Here is a 20,011-nt window from a genome sequence, read left to right as displayed (position 1 = left end):
GGCTTTCAAAATTGACTAAATTAGCTTTTTTCGCTATGCGTAATTTTTTCAATTAGGGCCATTTTTGCCATGAGAAAAACGTAGATTCTAAAATAAAAAAGGCTTAGCTTCTAGTCGTGTGGCAAACCTCAGGTAAACCTCTTTAACATGAAATAATCAAATCGAATGCCTCTTGTGCGGAAGGGTGTGCTGCTAGGCTTTGAAAATTGACTAAATTAGCTTTTTTAGCTATACGTAATTTTTCAAAATAAGGCCATTTTCGCCATAAGAATAACGTAGATTCTAAAATAAAAAAGGCTTAGGTTTTATTTGTGTGGCAAACTTCAGGTAAACCTTTTTAACATGAAATAATCAAATCGAATGCCTCTTGTGCGGAAGGGTGTGCTGCTAGGCTTTGAAAATTGACTAAATAAGCTTATTTCGCTATATGTTATTTTTCCAAATAAGGCCATTTTCGCTATGAGAATACCCCAGATTCTAAAATAAAAAAGGCTTAGCTTCTAGTTGTGTGAAAAACTTCAGATAAACCTCTTTAACGTGAAATAATCAAATCGAATGCCTCTTGTGCGGAAGAGTGTGCTGCTAGGCTTTGAAAATGGACTACATTAGCTTTTTTCGCTATACCTAATTTTTCCAAATAAGGCCATTTTCGCTATGAGAATACCCCAGATTCTAAAATAAAAAAGGCTTAGGTTCTAGTTGTGTGAAAAACTTCTGGTAATCTTCTTTAATGGGAAATAATCAAACCGAATGCCTCTTGTGGGGAAGGGTGTGCAGCTGGGCTTTGAAAATTGACTAAATTATCTTTTGTCGATATACGTATTTTTTTCAAACAAGGCCATATTCGCTATGAGAATACTCTTGATTTTAAAATGAAAAAGGCTTAGGTTCTAGTTGAGTGAAAAACTTCAGATAAACCTCTTTAATAACAAATAATGAAATCGAATGTCTTTTGTGCAGAAGGGTGTGTTGCTGGACTTTGAAAATTGACTAGATTTAACTTTTTTCGTTATACGTAATTTTCCCAAATAAGGTCATTTTCGCTATGAGAAAAACGTAGATTCTAAAATAAAAAAAAAACACTTAGGTTCTAGTTGTGGGAAACAATTAACATAAACCTCTTTATTAATAAATAATGAAATCGAATGCCTCTCCCGCGGAAGGGATTTTTGCGTGGATTTGAAATTATCTGGCTTATCTGCTTTTTCGAAGGAAGCTAAATAAAATTCGTTTCCCCTTTTTTTTGTTTTTTCATTCCTTTTCAAGCTTTTATTATTTATTTTTTTGCTATATAATTGTTATTTTTCCTAAATTATAAACATATTTCCCATAATAATATGCTAATTTCGTTTATCTTCATTTTTTCGGGTGTAGATTCGGACACGCCTCCATTTCTGCCATAAATATTAACCTTTCCGCTTCGCCGCACACAAAGGTCAAATTGCTACTAGCTTCACAGTGGTGTGAGTGACACTGAGTGTGCATGCCTGGGGTCGGTCGTTACGACGTCATGGAAGTTCATTGCTAATAATCAATGTGGTCTTGTTGCCTTGAACAGAGATTCATCGCAAACAAAGCGGTCTTCAATACCGAAGAACCATAAAAGAAGATGTTTCACTTCATCGTGGGTATGCCCCTTTTACATGGCTGGATACGGCGTTAAAAGGACCAGGCGTTTACTCATGGAGCATAGTCATCGAGTACAGGAGCTATGGAAATCAATCATGGACTGGAGCACTATGATAGTGCACATCGTCACTGGGAGATAGAGGTACTTCAATAGGTTATTTTGGTAATAATTTTATTAAAACTTGGCACATAGTTTGATTTTATGAGAATACCAATATAAAACGGAAACAAGTTCAGGCTCACAGGAAATTATTACCACAAAAACTTGTTTTTTACGGGCGAAGATAATTGGGTTAAATATGCCCATGTAATATGGCCAAGAAGGTTTAGTTTAAATATAATTTCTCAGTTTCACGCCTTAGTGGGTCATTTTCATGCCTTGTTGATTTATTAAATGAATAAAACGTTGATAGTCGCCGTTTGATTACAGTGGCATAGCGACAACAGCCCGCTAAAATCGTTGTATGGTTAAAGTGTCCGCCATTTGCTGTATAGGTGCGGTTACATGAAGCGCTACCATAAACGTCGTCGACGGCAAAGGTGTTTCCTCCATCACCATATCAATCAAATCGTTTTTTTATTAGCCATTCCGGTAAAGCATAATAAAATAAAAACAAGAAAGATCACAAAATATTTGTACCGAATAGACGAGATAACCGTGAAATGACCATTCGGTCTACTTGTCAACGTAGGGTAAAAGGCTACAAAGTTGCACAGCGCAAGACGTTTTTACGCGGGAACAGCATCGCCCGAAGATGGCGCTGCAAGGCAATAACACACCTTGTTATTTAAGTACCATATCTGATTATTAATATACGACATATAAACAGCGAAGAAAGTATATTACTTGAAAAAACATTACCGGCATGGCAATTTTGCCCACAAAAAAGATTATCGCTAAGGCAGCGGTTCCCAAACTACTGTTTGTTCGTGCGGCGCCAAATTACCAGGGAAAAAACTCACTTACGACCCACTTACACAAAAGAAATTGCCGCCTCTAAATAAATCTCAAATTTTTGATCGTTATTCTTTACTTTTATACCTTTAAAAAAGTTCATGAACATGTAGGCATAAGGAATAAATCCAAAAGGGCAACTATTCTTCCTCATCCTGTTTGATTTTAATTTGAAATACTGAAAAAATCACTTATGATTGGCAAACTCGGTTCAGACGATAAAAAACTACAACTCGCAAAATTGCAGCAAGTAGTGTCTACCCATTGTTACGCAGCAATTACGTCACAACAGAGGAAGACACTACTTATCAGAAAACGACATAGAAAGATACGGATTTATTGATTCATATACACAGCGTTTAAAATAAGAAACCATAACACATTTTTAATAAATACCATATGAAAAATATTAAATTATATGTTACTTATGTTTAACACTATTCTATTATTTTAGAGCATTCAGCAAATCGCCACGGCGCACCCTTTGGGAACCACTGGCATTGGGCACCTTGCAACGTATCCGACCTCGATATAGCTTTCGTTGTCTCCTACAATGGAGTTAAATTACTTCTGTAAATTACTTCTGTAGTTTCATCGATTCTGCATGCAGGCAATAGCATACTGATATCGCGATGAAATCGAGAAGAGTTTCAACATACAGAAAACAGAAATAATTCACGGGAATGAATATTAAAACAAACCCACGATTTGCCAAACTGTAAGAGTAGGATAATGAAATAATACGGCAGAATTTTACATATGACTATGCCACAAAGAGAAAGTGCGTGGAAATAGGAGAGGTAGAACAGGTAGGCTGCAACAAATCAGAATGAGCGTCAAAGTGGCTGCTAGTGCCTACTCTTTTATAATACACAAATCGATAAAGAGTGCTGGGCGAGAAGATCACTCAATGAAACAAACCAAGAAATGACTGGAAAACTCCAAGAGTAAAGGTTTTATGTACGTTAGTACTCGTTCACAAAAAGCAACTCACATAAAAGTATTTATGAATAGACACCATGAACAGCAGTATTAAGCTTGGCACAAAACACATGAATAATAATAAAAAATTGAGTACAAATACATAAAAAAGTAGCACAAAGAAATGTGTACAGTAGTTAGTAAATGTTAGTTTAATCCCCAGGATATGATTTATGAAGTTTGAGTACATCTCAATGAGAACTAACTTAAAAGTGTTTGACTTATGGTAGGACAATTTGTTATATACATGTTCACTAAATACTTATCTATATGTAATTCTTCACAGGTTTTGATTAGTTGTTAATTTAGTTGAGTTCGCCAATTTTACATTACATTTTCCGGACCTCCTGAAGTATGCATACCAAGATGGCGCACAACCTGAACTCATGTTGTGTACCAGGTTACAGTTCAGGTTATGCGACATCTTGGTGCGTATACTTCAGGAGTACCCATTTTCCAATATATCGCAAATTTTTAAAATGATAAAACCCTACGAGGTAGCCTATTACTAAGTCCTAACGTATGTAATCGAAGGTGTTTGATAAAAATTACATTCAAATGTGAATATAAAACTCAATTTGCTTTCCAATATTCAACCTTGGTGTGCCAATCCCGGAAGCAAGTTCTGCCGTTGCGCACACACAGGTGAACATTGCATTCGCTACACCGCACAGTTGTTCGTGGAACAGTAGTTGATTTTCTATTTACAGGAGCCAACTGATCTATTTTGGAACACACTGAACATACTCGTAGTTCTACTGTGGACACTGGGTGATGAATGCCAGCATCTTGGAGCCTGGCAAGAGATATAGAAACTGTAGTTGGGGTGTTTCGAGGAGCTCTATGGTTCCCAATCAGAGCAGTCATAAGTTTTTCCCTAAATTCTAAGTCATAATAGGTCTCCCCTGTCACTTTTTCATAGACTACCCTAGCATTATTAATAGCCACTTCGATCAAATATGAAAAGACTTTTCTATACCAAACCTTAGATCGTCTCGCTATGTTGCCATATTTTCTTACTTGATTTGATACACACAGATGTCCGGTTTGCATATTGTATTCCCTCACTAGAGGGGGGCATGGTGTTTCAACAGTGCCATATATTGTATGATCCCTCCTTCTTTTTGTAATTGTTTTTTCGGAATGGTCTTCCCCATAATCAGGTTCATGAATGGTGGACAAATAATAGAAAGCCTTATTGTCCATCCACGACTGAGCCAATAAATTTCCCGTTGCTCGCCAATCACTTTCACCCATTTTGCAAGTCTGTTCCATTATGAGATCCTTTGGAAATCCTACACTGTCGCTGTTAAATGTGCCACAGGCATATGTTCCTTTTGATAGTAGGTATTCAAACACCTTAGGACTGGCAAAAAAATTGTCCACATATAGATGATGGTGGAGCCATTCGAATGGACTCACTAAATATTTGATAACATGGAGGGACAATCCACTTTCTGGGTTCATAGCTTGATTTTTTCCAGAGTAAAATTGTAGTCTAGATATATATCCTGTTGATGATTCAGTTAAAAGCCAGAGCTTGATCCCGTATTTTTTATGATCCATGTATTTTTTAAATCCACTTTTGCCCTTGATTGGAATTAAGTTTTCATATATGTGAAGGTCTCTACCCGGAGTGTAGCAGGTTTGAAAACGCGGCAAAAGAAGTGACAAAAGTTCATGAATTTTAAAAAACCTATCTTTTTCAGCATCTTCTTCTGCAGGCACCAGCGATTCATCACAAAAATGCAAATGTTCCTGGATAGTTTGGAATCTATCCCTTGGCATAATCATATTAAAACTTGGTACATCAAGAATCCAGTTCTTTTTTTGCCAGTACATCGCTACATGCGGGAGGCGTATTATTCCCATGAGTATAATAAGTCCCAAGAAAGCCTTCATTTCATCAACGTCAACAAACTTCCAACTTTTTTCACTTGCATCGTTTGAAACAGTTTCTACTTTGATGGAAAAATCTGGATCTTTTGATGATTGTGTTTTTAAAAACGACGCTGTTTCTTCACCCTGTATTTTTCTCACAGCATTAAGATTTGTCATATCAATAATGAATCGAATTACTTCAGAATCGAAAAAAAACGAGAAACAGTCTAGGGGAGTCGATCTTTGACCCAATTCTTTACTACACACCCTTTGCTGACCCACAAATGGCTGAATATCTCTTCCAGAGAAAGATTTTGTCCAGATGTATTTGTCCTCTTCTTGAGGATTTGGTCGCACCTTCTTTGGCCTGTGAGACTGTATCACAACTTCTAGCTCATGTTCAGAATGCCTCTTTTGAATTGCTGCAGGGGAAGTCTCCTTTTCAAGTGAATCTTCGAAAACAAAAACAAAATTTAGAAACAGTTCCATTACATCTAGAATTTTTAAAAATAAATAGTGACAAACCTTCATATTCTTCTTCAGATACTGGCTCTGTTTTGATCCTGACTCCTTTTACAGATGAGACAGATTCCTCTTCATCATCACTGTCACTATCAGGAAAGTATTCTTCATCATCATCACTCTGGCATGAATCATTCTCCTCTTTGAGAATCTTCCCATTCATACATTCCTCCATCATAATTTAACTACTTCTATATTTTCTGTAATCAGTAAGCAAGCTATAACAATTAGAACAGTGGTTCCAAACCTTTTATGGCTCGTGACCCACTCCTGTAGGCTTTAGGCACTCATGGCCCCTTTGTTTATCATTCCTGCGGTAATTAAAGTGTTATTTTGATTGCTAGATTCTGAATCCCAGTATGTTCAAACAAAACACCCTGTGAATTAACCTTAATCAAGCAATGAAACTAAGAAGAACTCGGAATTTTTTTGTAAAGGGAATAGTAAAATCAGTTTTGCACCTAACATTGTGACCCACCACCCCTCAACTGATCTGTGGCTCCATTGGTAGGTCACAGATCACCAGTTGGAAACCACTGAAATAAAATAATTGCATATATGTAAAAGTTTTTGTAATCAAAATTTGGTTTTCTCAGAGTTAGTCTGAGAGTCAAAATCCCCTCTCCCCAACCTAGAGTTGTAGGCACAGAGATTTGAATTTTATGTAAATTCCATCGATGCCACAGCATTCTACGCCAATACTGTGTGATTATCTGAGGCAATACTTTAGGCATGATTAATACTTTCTAGTATCTAACAAGTATACTTGCAGTTAAAGACCATGATTGAAATAAAAATAGAAGCATAAATACATAAAAACACAGCATATCGGCAATGTGTACATGGTAGTTTATTCCCCAGGATATGGTTTATAAAAATTTGAATACGTGGGAAGGAGAATTAACTTGCAGGTGTTTGACTTATGGCTGGACAACTTGTTATAAACATGTTCACTAAATAGTTATCGGACCTCCAGAAGTAGGTGCACCAAGATGGCGCACAACCTGAACTCAGGTTGTGTACCAGGTTAGGGTTCAGGTTATGCGACATCTTGGTGCACCTACTTCTGGAGGTCCGATAACACCTTCATATTCTTCTTCAGATACTGGCTCTGTTTTGATTCTGACTCCTTTTACAGACGAGACAGATTCCTCTTCATCATCACTGTCGCTATCAGGTAAGTATTCTTCATCATCATCACTCTGCCATGAATCAATCTCCTCCTTGAGAATCTTTCCATTTATACATTTCTCCATCATAAATTAACTACTTTCATATCTTCTGTTAACAGTAAGCAAGCAACAATTAGAATAGTGGTTCCCAATACTTAACACGCATGGCCCGCTTGTTTATCATTCCTGTGGTAATTAAAGTGTTGTTTGATCGGCTGATTTTAAATCCCATCATGTTCAAACAATTCATGCTCAACAAATTGTAAACATCCTGTGAAATAACCTTGTCAAGCAATGAAACTAAGAAGAACTGGGAGTTTTTTGTAAAGGGAATAGTAAAATCAGCTTTGCGCCTAACATTGTGCCCCCCTCCCCGCTCAAGTGCTCTGTGTCTTTCCTTGGTCCTTGGTGGGCAACAGGACACCGGTTGAGAACCATTGAATTAGAATAAGTGCATAGTATTTGTTATCAAAACTTGGTTTTCTCAGAAATGGTGAGAAAGTCAAAATCCTCGAACCAACCTAGAGTTGGAAGCACATAGATTTGAATGTTGTGTAAATTTCCTTGATGCCACAGCATTCTACGCCAATACTATATGAATATTTGAGGCAATATTTTCTTAAGCATGCTTAATACTTCCTAGTACCTAATAAGTATACTTGCAGTTCAAGATCATGATTGATAGAAAGTTAGAAGCATAAATAAATAAAAAACACAGCACATAGACAATGTGTACAGAGGTAGGTAGGGCTGTCCAAGCAAACCGAATATTCCAAAAGTGAATCGCAAATTATTCAAATGGTTTTTCGGCTAATTTTCGAATCGCTAAAATTAGGTACTCAAAGCGAAAAAGGTTTGAAACCACCTTTGCAGGACGTTTTTCATCGGGAAAGCGGCGGCGCTTCGAGCTTAGACAACTCTCGCTCATGTCTTAAATTGGTTTCCCGATATTTCTCTCGCCTTCATTTTGTGGTAAACATGTCATTCCCAATGCCCTCCCGCTGGCATGTGTATAGCCATTTCATGCATGGTCATCATAATGTAAAGTTATAATCCGTAATGACGCTTTTGAGAGAGAACAAGGAGAAAAAGGCAATTTAGTATCCTTCGCAAACAATAGTCATAGAAATAGAATCGATGTGAAGCTATTGAGTTAGTTATCATAGGAACATAGTACAGGCAACTCGTAGCTGAAACAGGTATTGTGGGATCCTTATGATGGCAATACCTTCTTTCAATTGAATTTGTAATTTCCTATGTTGGCAATATTGTATTATCCATTTATAAACCAAGACAAATAATTGCACTCTTGCATTTTGATGGCTGTTGTACACTAACAATATTATATTCATCAAATAATATTGTCATCAAACTAGCTTCGAAAATGTTAAATGCAATTCTAAATTTGGGCAACAGTTTTATCTATATTAATGGTTGTTATCATTTTGCTGGAAATTGCACAAAAAACATAAGACTAGTGTTAATAATGGAAATAAAATAGCATCTACAGGCGTTATTAAAACTGAATCCGTTATAATTGAGTTTGCAATTTCTACTCTCAACACGAAACCCTAATTTTTGAGTCCACCAATTTTTTTGACCAGTTCATACAAGCATGTGATCTCCTTTCATAAATCTGAAACATAGTCAGGGATGGCCAATTCGAATAAAGTATTCGAATATCTCGTCATTCGAATATCGGAATTAGCGTTTATAAGAATATCGGATTTTCGTGTGACGTCACACATTTTCGACGCCGCTCTCAAGACGTTTCCGTTGAATGAAAACATTCTCGATAGAAACTTGCGCGCGATTGCTTATCAGCGGACGTATTATTCAGGCCGTAAACGCTTTACGCTTGTGTAATTTTCTCTAAAACGCAAGTATTCCACAAATTTGTTCCACGATAACGATGACAATTATCTATTTTTGTACTCGCACGGAATTGTGAATCCGGTGAATACGTTCATCGGCGCGAGTTTCTAAAGAGAACGCAAATTTTCTGATTGAAAAGCGGCAATTTAAAATACTGGAAATAAAACCGTAAACAAAATCTGTTTTATTGAAGCCCGCGACAGTCCAAAAAACGCCTTTCTAGGCGGTGAAAATCGCAAAATTTCCAAATTATGTTTGGTCCACGTTTAGAAACATATCGTCACTAATTGAGGGCGGGATTTGCCTGATTACCCATTACTTTAATTAAATTGCCGTCGAAAATTTTTGTGTTAACATTATACAAGGTTTGAAACGCGACTTTTACCGGATTGTGAGAATGTATACAATAATATAATTAATCTAAAGCATATTCAATCAATTTTTATTGTGCTGAAATAAATTTTAGTCTGAGATTTTACGGCAGATTTATGGATTTTTCGAACGGTTTTATCTTAAAAATAATCGGAGTGGCGGCATTTCGACTGAGCGGAGTCAGTGTTACACATCTCAAATTTGCCGAATTCGCAAAATACGGATCAAAACAATATATAATCGGGCAGTTTACCACACATTTTTATTTTTATGTCCGCGGATTGTCATGATATATTAGAATGGTGAGGATTTTATTTTGACGACGCAACCGCAGATTAAATTGAAAACAATTAAATTAATAAAGCAAGACATTTTGAATATGCCCGTATCGGTCACGAATTCATCACTTTGCACAACAGAAAAATATATACGGTATTCGTTGTAAAAGTCGGTTTTTTTAACAGGGGGAGTAATCGCGCGATATGTAATTTTAATTTCTTGCTAAACTTTATATGTATATTCATTGTATGAAATGAAGTTGTACTCTACAGAATTCGATATCAGTTATTGAGATTTTTCTAACGGCGATAACGAGTTGGTGAGATTGCAAAAATACGTAATAAAACTAAATACATCAGGCAGTTTAACTCTTACTTTTAGGCCACAGATCGCTGTCGACCGAATAGTAATGTTTTTATTTTGACGTAAGAAGAAGCAACCGCGAGTTACATTGGACTCATAAAATTAATATATAAAGATATTTTAGAATCTTGTAGTTGTCATGGATTGAATACTTTAGGTAACAGGATGATCATTATACGTTGAAAGACGGAACGAGCGGGGGAATGCGGTGGCTGTTACATCCTAACTTATTGCTAATTTCAGACATAACGATATGCTACACATAATAACAACGTTACCACAACATCGAGGGGCAGGCGTTTATTGTATATTAGAGACAGACTTAGGATTGCGCAATAATATTCGATTCGGCGAAAATGTTAGATTCGAATCAAAAAATGATTCGATTTTGGACAGCCCTAGAGGTAGGTATATGGTAGTTTATTCCCCAGGATATGGTGTATAAAAATGTGAGTACATGGGAAGGAGAACTAACTTGGAGGTGTTTGACTTATGGTTGGGCAACTTGGTATAAACATGCGTCCAAAATACTCAGAGTAGTGATAAGCATTTTTTTGCATTTCACCGCTTTGGATTAGTTTTTAATTTGGTTCAATTCGACAATTCTTGACAGTGTTTTATATTTAATTTTTCATTACATTGCACACCCAAAAATAAATGAGCACTGGTAGGTAAGTTTTTTAATTTACCTACCAGTGCTACCATTAAAAAACAACTATCGTGTATCAAAACAATTCGAACATAGAATGTTGGTCTGTGAAGGAAATAGAAATAACTTTAAATATAAAAAGTATCACTTCCAATATTCAACCTTGGTGTGCCAATCACGAAAACAAGCTTTGCCATTGCGCACACACAAATGAACATTGCATTCGCTACACCGTACAGTTGTTCGCGAAGTCCACTTAACTTTTTCATTGACAGCAGCCATCTGATTTTTCTTGGAACATACCAAACATGTTCGATGTATTTCTATGCACACTGGGTGATGGATGCCAGCATTTTGAAGTCTGGCAAGTGATAAAGAAACTGTATTTGTGGTGTACTGAGGTGCTCTAGTGTTCCCGATCAAAGATGTCATAAGTTTTACCCTAAATTCTAAGACATCACAGCTCTCTCCAGTCACTTTTTCATAGACTACCAAAGAATTATTAATAGCCACCTCAATCACATACGAAAAAACTTTTCTATACCAGACTCTTGATCGCCTCGCCGTGTTGCCATATTTTCGTACTTGATATGATAGACCCAAACGTCCAGTTTGCATATTGTATTCTCTCACAAGAGGGGGGCATGGTGTTTCGACAGTCCCATATATTGTATGACCCCTTCTCCTTTTTGTAATTGTTCTTTCAGAATGACCTTTCTCATAATCAGGGTCGTGAATGGTTGACAAAAAATACAAAGCTCCATTGTCCATCCACGACTGAGCCAATAAATTTCCTGCTGCTCGCCAATCACTCTCACCCATCTTGCAAGTCTCTTCCATTATGAGATCCATTGGAAATCCCGCACAGTCGGTATTAATTGTGCCACAAGCATATATTCCTTTCGACAATAGGTATTCAAACACTTCAGGATTTGTAAAAAAGTTGTCCACATATAAATGGTGGTTAAGCTCTTCAAATGGACTCATCAAATATTTAATAACACGCAAGGATAAACCACTTTCCGGGTTCACAGCTTGATTTTTTCCCGTGTAAAATTGTAGTCTAGATACATATCCTGTTGATGATTCAGTTAAAAACCAGAGCTTGATCCCATATTTTTTATGATCCATGTATTTTCGAAACCCAATTTTCCCCTTGATTGGGATCAAGGTTTCATTTATGTGAAGGTCTCTTCCAGGAGTGTAGCAGGTTTGAAAACGTGGCAAAAGAAGTGCCAAAAGTCCATGAATCTTCAAGAACTTTTCAGGATCTTTTTCGGGATCTTCTTCTGCAGGTGCCAACGGTTCATCACAAAAATGCAGGTGGTGCTGAATATTATTGAATCGATCTCTTGGCATGATCATATTGAAACTTGGTATATCAAGAATCCAGCTCTTTTTTTGCCAGTACATCGCTTGACGTGGGAGACGAATTATTCCCATAAGTATATTAAGTCCCAAAAAAGCATTCATTTCATCAACATCAACAAACTTCCAACTTTTTTTACTTGCATCGTTTGAAACAGTTTCTACTTTAATAGAAAAATCTGGATCGTTTGAGGATTGTGTTTTCAAAAAAGATGCTGTTTCTTCACCCTGCACTTTTCTCACAGCATTAAGATTCGTCATATCAATAATGAATCGAATTACTTCTGAATCAAAAAATTGCGAGAAACAGTCCAAGGGAGTCGATCTTGGGCCCAATTCTTTACTGCAAACCCGTTGTTGACCTCCAAATGGCGGGATATCTCTTCCAGAGAATGATTTCGTCCAGTTGTACTCTTTCTCTTCTTGTGTATTAGGTCGCACCTTCTTAGGCCTGTGTGATGGTATCACAACTTCCAGCTTGTGTTCAGAATGCCTCTTTTGTATTGCTGAAGAGGAAGATCTAGTTGCCTGGTCTTCTTCAGGTGAATCTTAGAAAGCAGAATTTATCATTAGCTCTAGAATATAATAAAATAAATACTAACTGGCGTGGCGGTGTTGCCCATCCTGCAAGGCGTTAGGAATACGCTCACCACCACCGCACCGCTAATTACTCTGCGTGGGTTCAAATCACATGCTAAGATAGTTATGTGTAATAAGATTGCTGGACTCTTCGCCGCAGTAGGGCGGTTCACGTAACCGCTGGTCAGTTACGGCTTCCTCCAACATCAAGTCCATGCTTTCGAAAACAAATACTGGCCAATCTCATACCTGACATGGAATGGTAACCGAACGATAGGCAGTGGTTCGCCATATGGTTAACCCATTTATCCACTTTTCCCTCCCCCAGGATAAATATGTAAATACTAACTAACCTTCATCAGATACTGGCTCTGTTTTGATCTTGAATCCTTTTACAGATGAGACAGATTCCTCTTCATCATCACTATCAGGAAAGTATTCTCCATCATGATCACTCTGCTCTGAATCATTCTCTTCTTCACTAATATTTCCATTCACAGATTCCTCCATCATAATTAATTTATGTTTCCCTTAACTAATTTTCTGGAACTAGTTTTTCTATGAACAGAATTTTCATTCATAATCAATTAAAATATAACGTCATGGACAAGCTTACGAAACAAATTGTCTCACTAACATTGACCAACGGACAATTAAGTGTAAGTGAACATACAGATATTTAAAAAAAATTACAATCATTCATGGCATTTTTCTTCAATATAGCAAAACCAATTAATATTCACATATTTTTTGTCATTCAATGTTAGTCCATGCATGTTATATTTTTATTTCAGTGCCCAGTGCCTCTTGAAAGTGATAATTTGCACAGATTCGCTGGATTAAATCCAGTAGGAGATAATTATGTTGAAGAAGATTGCTAAATCGTCACTGTCGTAATGTAGTTCATGTTACTGCTGGTCAGTTATAACCTCCATTATCCAGTCCATACATCTGAAAATGTATACCTAGAATGACATGCCATATGACTGAGGGATCTCATTGGCATTCCTCCTCCACGCAGTAAATATGAAAAGTCTCAACCTGATACACACTGTTATCAAATTTTTCAGTGTAGAAGTTTTTATATCGCATTCTTAAAATATTCTGTAACCCTTGGCAAGCTTTCACGAACCAAAACGATACTCCCAAAGTATGTGAACCAAGATGGCGGACACCGGAACGTAGTAGGTGTAATAGGTTAGGCCATAATATGAACCAGGGCCCAAAATTAGAAATATTTCCCCACAACACCTCTACTCTGATACTATATGATAGGGCTACTCAACTGGTGGACTGCGGTCCAAATCCAGACCTTTCGAGAATCCGATTCGGTCTGATTCTTTATTTTGGTGCCTTGACGCCATTAACTTTAGATATGTAAACATTGTGAAGGTGACCTTTATTTATAATTTCAGGTTATTTTATCACTTTAAGTTAGAGGCACCAAAATATATTTAGACGCACCTCGAAATATATTTTCTGAAAGGACCAAATCTCAGTAATTTTTAGGTCCCATATAAGAATCTTTGGTAAAAATAGTTGAGTAGCCCTGCTTTATGAAATATACTTAAAGCCCGATATATATAAAACATACCCCAAGAAAATGTTTTTGAGCATGCTTTAATACGTACAGACGGGCATCAAATGGCACAAAACACATGAATAATAATAAAAAATTGAGTACGAATACATAAAAAAGTAGCAGATTGAAATGTGTACAGTAGTTAGTAAATGTTAATTTAATCCCCAGGATATGATTTATGAAATTTGAGTAGATCGCAATGAGAACTAACTTAAAAGTGTTTGACTTATGGTAGGACAACTTGTTATATACATGTTCACTAAATACTTATCTATATGTAATTCTTCACAGGTTTTGATTAGTTTTAGTTCGCCAATTTTACATTACATTTTCTGGACCTCCTGAAGTATGCAGACCAAGATGGCGCACAACCTGAACTCATGTTGTGTACCAGGTTACAGTTCAGGTTATGCGACATCTTGGTGCGTATACTTCAGGAGTACCGATTTTCCAATATATCGCAAATTTTTAAAATGATAAAAACCTACGAGGTAGCCTGACCCTAACGTATGTAAAACAAGCTGCAAATAAATCGATGGTGTTTGATAAAAATTACATTCAAATGTGAATATAAAACTCATTTTGCTTTCCAATATTCAACCTTGGTGTGCCAATCCCGGAAGCAAGTTCTGCCGTTGCGCACACACAGGTGAACATTGCATTCGCTACACCGCACAGTTGTTCGTGGAACAGTAGTTGATTTTCTATTTACAGGAGCCAACTGATCTATTTTGGAACACACTGAACATACTCGTAGTTCTACTGTGGACACTGGGTGATGAATGCCAGCATCTTGGAGCCTGGCAAGAGATATAGAAACTGTAGTTGGGGTGTTTCGAGGAGCTCTATGGTTCCCAATCAGAGCAGTCATAAGTTTTTCCCTAAATTCTAAGTCATAATAGCTCTCCCCTGTCACTTTTTCATAGACTACCCTAGCATTATTAATAGCCACTTCGATCAAATATGAAAAGACTTTTCTATACCAAACCTTAGATCGTCTCGCTATGTTGCCATATTTTCTTACTTGATTTGATACACACAGATGTCCGGTTTGCATATTGTATTCCCTCACTAGAGGGGGGCATGGTGTTTCAACAGTGCCATATATTGTATGATCCCTCCTTCTTTTTGTAATTGTTTTTTCAGAATGGCCTTCCTCATAATCTGGTTCATGAATGGTGGACAAATAATAGGAAGCCTTATTGTCCATCCACGACTGAGCCAATAAATTTCCCGTTGCTCGCCAATCACTTTCACCCATTTTGCAAGTCTGTTCCATCATGAGATCCTTTGGAAATCCTACACTGTCGCTGTTAAATGTGCCACAGGCATATGTTCCTTTTGATAGTAGGTATTCAAACACCTTAGGACTGGCAAAAAAATTGTCCACATATAGATGATGGTGGAGCCATTCGAATGGACTCACTAAATATTCGATAACACGGAGGGACAATCCACTTTCTGGGTTCATAGCTTGATTTTTTCCAGAGTAAAATTGTAGTCTAGATATATATCCCGTTGATGATTCAGTTAAAAGCCAGAGCTTGATCCCGTATTTTTTATGATCCATGTATTTTTTAAATCCACTTTTGCCCTTGATTGGAATTAAGTTTTCATATATGTGAAGGTCTCTACCCGGAGTGTAGCAGGTTTGAAAACGCGGCAAAAGAAGTGACAAAAGTTCATGAATTTTAAAAAACTCATCTTTTTCAGCATCTTCTTCTGCAGGCACCAGCGATTCATCACAAAAATGCAAATGTTCCTGGATAGTTTGGAATCTATCCCTTGGCATAATCATATTAAAACTTGGTACATCAAGAATCCAGCTCTTTTTTTGCCAGTACATCGCTACATGCGGGAGGCGTATTATTCCCATGAGTATAATAAGTCCCAAGAAAGCCTTCATTTCATCAACGTCAACAAACTTCCAACTTTTTTCACTTGCATCGTTTGAAACAGTTTCTACTTTGATGGAAAAATCTGGATCTTTTGATGATTGTGTTTTTAAAAACGACGCTGTTTCTTCACCCTGTATTTTTCTCACAGCATTAAGATTTGTCATATCAATAATGAATCGAATTACTTCAGAATCGAAAAAAAACGAGAAACAGTCTAGGGGAGTCGATCTTTGACCTAATTCTTTACTACACACCCTTTGCTGACCCACAAATGGCTGAATATCTCTTCCAGAGAAAGATTTTGTCCAGATGTATTCTTTCTCTTCTTGAGGATTTGGTCGCACCTTCTTTGGCCTGTGAGACTGTATCACACCTTCTAGCTCATGTTCAGAATGCCTCTTTTGAATTGCTGCAGGGGAAGTCTCCTTTTCAAGTGAATCTTCGAAAACAAAAACAAAATTTAGAAACAGTTCCATTACATCTAGAATTTTTAAAAATAAATACTGACAAACCTTCATATTCTTCTTCAGATACTGGCTCTGTTTTGATCCTGACTCCTTTTACAGATGAGACAGATTCCTCTTCATCATCACTGTCACTATCGGGAAAGTATTCTTCATCATCATCACTCTGGCATGAATCATTCTCCTCTTCGAGAATCTTCCCATTCATACATTCCTCCATCATAATTTAACTACTTCTATATTTTCTGTAATCAGTAAGCAAGCTATAACAATTAGAACAGTGGTTCCAAACCTTTTATGGCTCGTGACCCACTCATGTAGGCTTTAGGCACTCATGACCCCTTTGTTTATCATTCCAGCGGTAATTAAAGTGTTATTTTGATTGCTAGATTCTGAATCCCAGTATGTTCAAACAAAACACCCTGTGAATTAACCTTAATCAAGCAATGAAACTAAGAAGAACTGGGAATTTTTTTGTAAAGGGAATAGTAAAATCAGTTTTGCACCTAACATTGTGACCCACCACCCCTCAACTGATCTGTGGCTCCATTGGTGGGTCACGGATCACCAGTTGGAAACCACTGAAATAAAATAATTGCGTATATGTAAAAGTTTTTGTAATCAAAATTTGGTTTTCTCAGAGTTAGTCTGAGAGTCAAAATCCCCTCTCCCCAATCTAGAGTTGTAGGCACAGAGATTTGAATTTTATGTAAATTCCCCCGATGCCACAGCATTCTACGCCAATACTGTGTGAATATCTGAGGCAATACTTTCGGCATGATTAATACTTTCTAGTACCTAACAAGTATACTTGCAGTTAAAGACCATGACTGAAATAAAAGTAGAAGCATAAATACATAAAAACACAGCATATCGGCAATGTGTACATGGTAGTTTATTCCCCGTGATATGGTGTATAAAAATTTGAATACGTGGGAAGGAGAATTAACTTGCAGGTGTTTGACTTATGGCTTGTTATAAACATGTTCACTAAATAGTTATCGGACCTCCAGAAGTAGGTGCACCAAGATGGCGCACAACCTGAACTCAGGTTGTGTACCAGGTTAGGGTTCAGGTTATGCGACATCTTGGTGCGCATACTTCAGGAGTACCTAGTTTTATCTATGTGTAATTGTTCACAGGTTTTGATCAATTTTTAATTTGGTTCAAGTTGACAATTTTTGGCAGTGTTTTTGATATGTAATTTTTTATTATATCACATATCTGAAAATAAATTATCACTGTTAGGAAATTAAAAAACAACTATAATGCACTAAACCATCCTGAACATAGAATGTTGGTGTTTGATGGGAAATAACGAGAGCGTTCAAATAAACTTGAATATAAAAAGTTTCACTTCCAATATTCAACCTTGGTGTGCCAATCCCGAAAACAAGCTCTGCCGTTGAGCACACATAAGTGAACATCACATTTGCTAAACCGCACAGTTGTTCGCGGAACGGCATCTAATTTTTTATTCAGAGGAGCCAACTGATTTTTTTTGGAACACACTAAACATACCCGTTTAATTTTTGTACACACAGGGTGATGAATGCCAGCATCTTGGAGCCTGGCAAGAGATATAGAAAATGTGGATGGGATGTTTCGAGGAGCTCTATGGTTCCCAATCAGAGCGGTCACAAGGTTTTGCCTAAACTCTAAACCTTCAGTTTGCTCTCCATCTCCAGTCATCTTTTCATGGACTACCCTAGCATTATTAATAGCCACCTCGATCAAATATGCAAAGACTTTTCTGTACCAGACCTTGGATCGTTTCGCTATGTTACCATATTTTCGTACTTAATCCGATAGAACCAAAATTGCGAGAAACAGTCGAGGAGAGTCGATCTTTGACCTAATTCTTTACTACACACCTTTTGCTGACCCCCAAATGGCCGAATATCTCTTCCAGAGAAAGATTTTGTCCAGATGTATCCATTCTCTTCTTGAGGATTTGGTCTCGCCTTTCTAGGCCTGTGAGACTGTATCACAACTTCTAGCTGATGTAGGGAATGCCTCTTTTGAATTGCTGTAGAGGAGGAGCTAGTTGTCTCGTCTTCAAGTAAATCTTTGGAAAGAAAAACAAAATTTAGAAACAATTCCATTACATCCAGATTTTTTAAAAATGAATACTAACAAACCTTCATATTCTTCTTCAGATACTGGCTCTGTTTTGATTCTGACTCCTTTTACAGACGAGACGGATTCCTCTTCATCATCACTGTCGCTATCAGGTAAGTATTCTTCATCATCATCACTCTGCCATGAATCAATCTCCTCCTTGAGAATCTTTCCATTTATACATTTCTCCATCATAAATTAACTACTTTCATATCTTCTGTTAACAGTAAGCAAAAACAATTAGAATAGTGGTTCCCAATACTTAACACGCATGGCCCGCTTGTTTATCATTCCTGTGGTAATTAAAGTGTTATTTGATCGGCTGATTTTAAATCCCATCATGTTCAAACAATTCATGCTCAACAAATTGTAAACATCCTGTGAAATAATCTTGTCAAGCAATGAAACTAAGAAGAACTGGGAGTTTTTTTGTAAAGGGAATAGTAAAATCAGCTTTGCGCCTAACATTGTGCCCCCCCTCCCCCCTCAAGTGCTCTGTGTCTTTCCTTGGTCCTTAGTGGGCAACAGGACACCGGTTGAGAACCATTGAATTAGAATAAGTGCATAGTATTTGTTATCAAAATTTGGTTTTCTCAGAATTGGTGAGAGAGTCAAAATCCTCGAACCAACCTAGAGTTGGAAGCACATAGATTTGAATGTTGTGTAAATTTCCTTTGATGCCACAGCATTTTACGCCAATACTATATGAATATTTGAGGCAATATTTTCTTAAGCATGCTCAATACTTCCTAGTACCTAATAAGTATACTTGCAGTTCAAGATCATGATTGATAGAAAGTTAGAAGCATAAATAATAAAAAAACACAGCACATAGACAATGTGTACAGAGGTAGGTAGGGCTGTCCAAGCGAACCGAATATTCCAAAAGTGAATCGCAAATTATTCAAATGGTTTTTCGGCTAATTTTCGAATCGCTAAAATTAGGTACTCAAAGCGAAAAAAGTTTTAAACCACCTTTGCAGGACGTTTTTCATCGGGAAAGCGGCGGCGCTTCGAGCTTAGACAACTCTCGCTCATGTCTTAAATTGGTTTCCCGATATTTCTCTCGCCTTCATTTTGTGGTAAACATGTCATTCCCAATGTCCTCCCGGTGGCATGTGTATAGCCATTTCATGCATGGTCATCATAATGTAAAGTTATAATCCGTAATGACGCTTTTGAGAGAGAACAAGGAGAAAGAGGCAATTTAGTATCCTTCGCAAACAATAGTCATAGAAATAGAATCGATGTGAAGCTATTGAGTTAGTTATCATAGGAACATGGTACAGGCAGCTCGTAGCTGAAACAGGTATTGTGGGAT

General features: G+C 37.1%; 1 protein-coding gene across 1 annotated transcript; it reads right to left on the bottom strand.

Moving 5' to 3' along the window:
* Positions 1 to 16,837: 16,837 nt before the first annotated feature.
* On the bottom strand, positions 16,838 to 19,748 carry LOC144431336 (uncharacterized). The gene is made up of 2 exons (XM_078119351.1): positions 18,711 to 19,748; positions 16,838 to 18,637 (listed from the first exon to the last, which is right to left on the bottom strand). Exons 1-2 carry the CDS (start codon positions 18,883 to 18,885, stop codon positions 18,348 to 18,350), a joined length of 465 nt encoding a protein of 154 aa, XP_077975477.1. The 5' UTR covers positions 18,886 to 19,748; the 3' UTR covers positions 16,838 to 18,347.
* Between the last annotated feature and the right edge of the window lie 263 nt (positions 19,749 to 20,011).

This window comes from Styela clava, chromosome 13 (genome assembly GCF_964204865.1).
Source record: "Styela clava chromosome 13, kaStyClav1.hap1.2, whole genome shotgun sequence".
NCBI classification, from domain to species: Eukaryota; Metazoa; Chordata; class Ascidiacea; order Stolidobranchia; family Styelidae; genus Styela; species Styela clava.
Note: the sequence above shows the minus strand (reverse complement) of the source record. Positions and strands in the feature narration are given on the sequence as shown.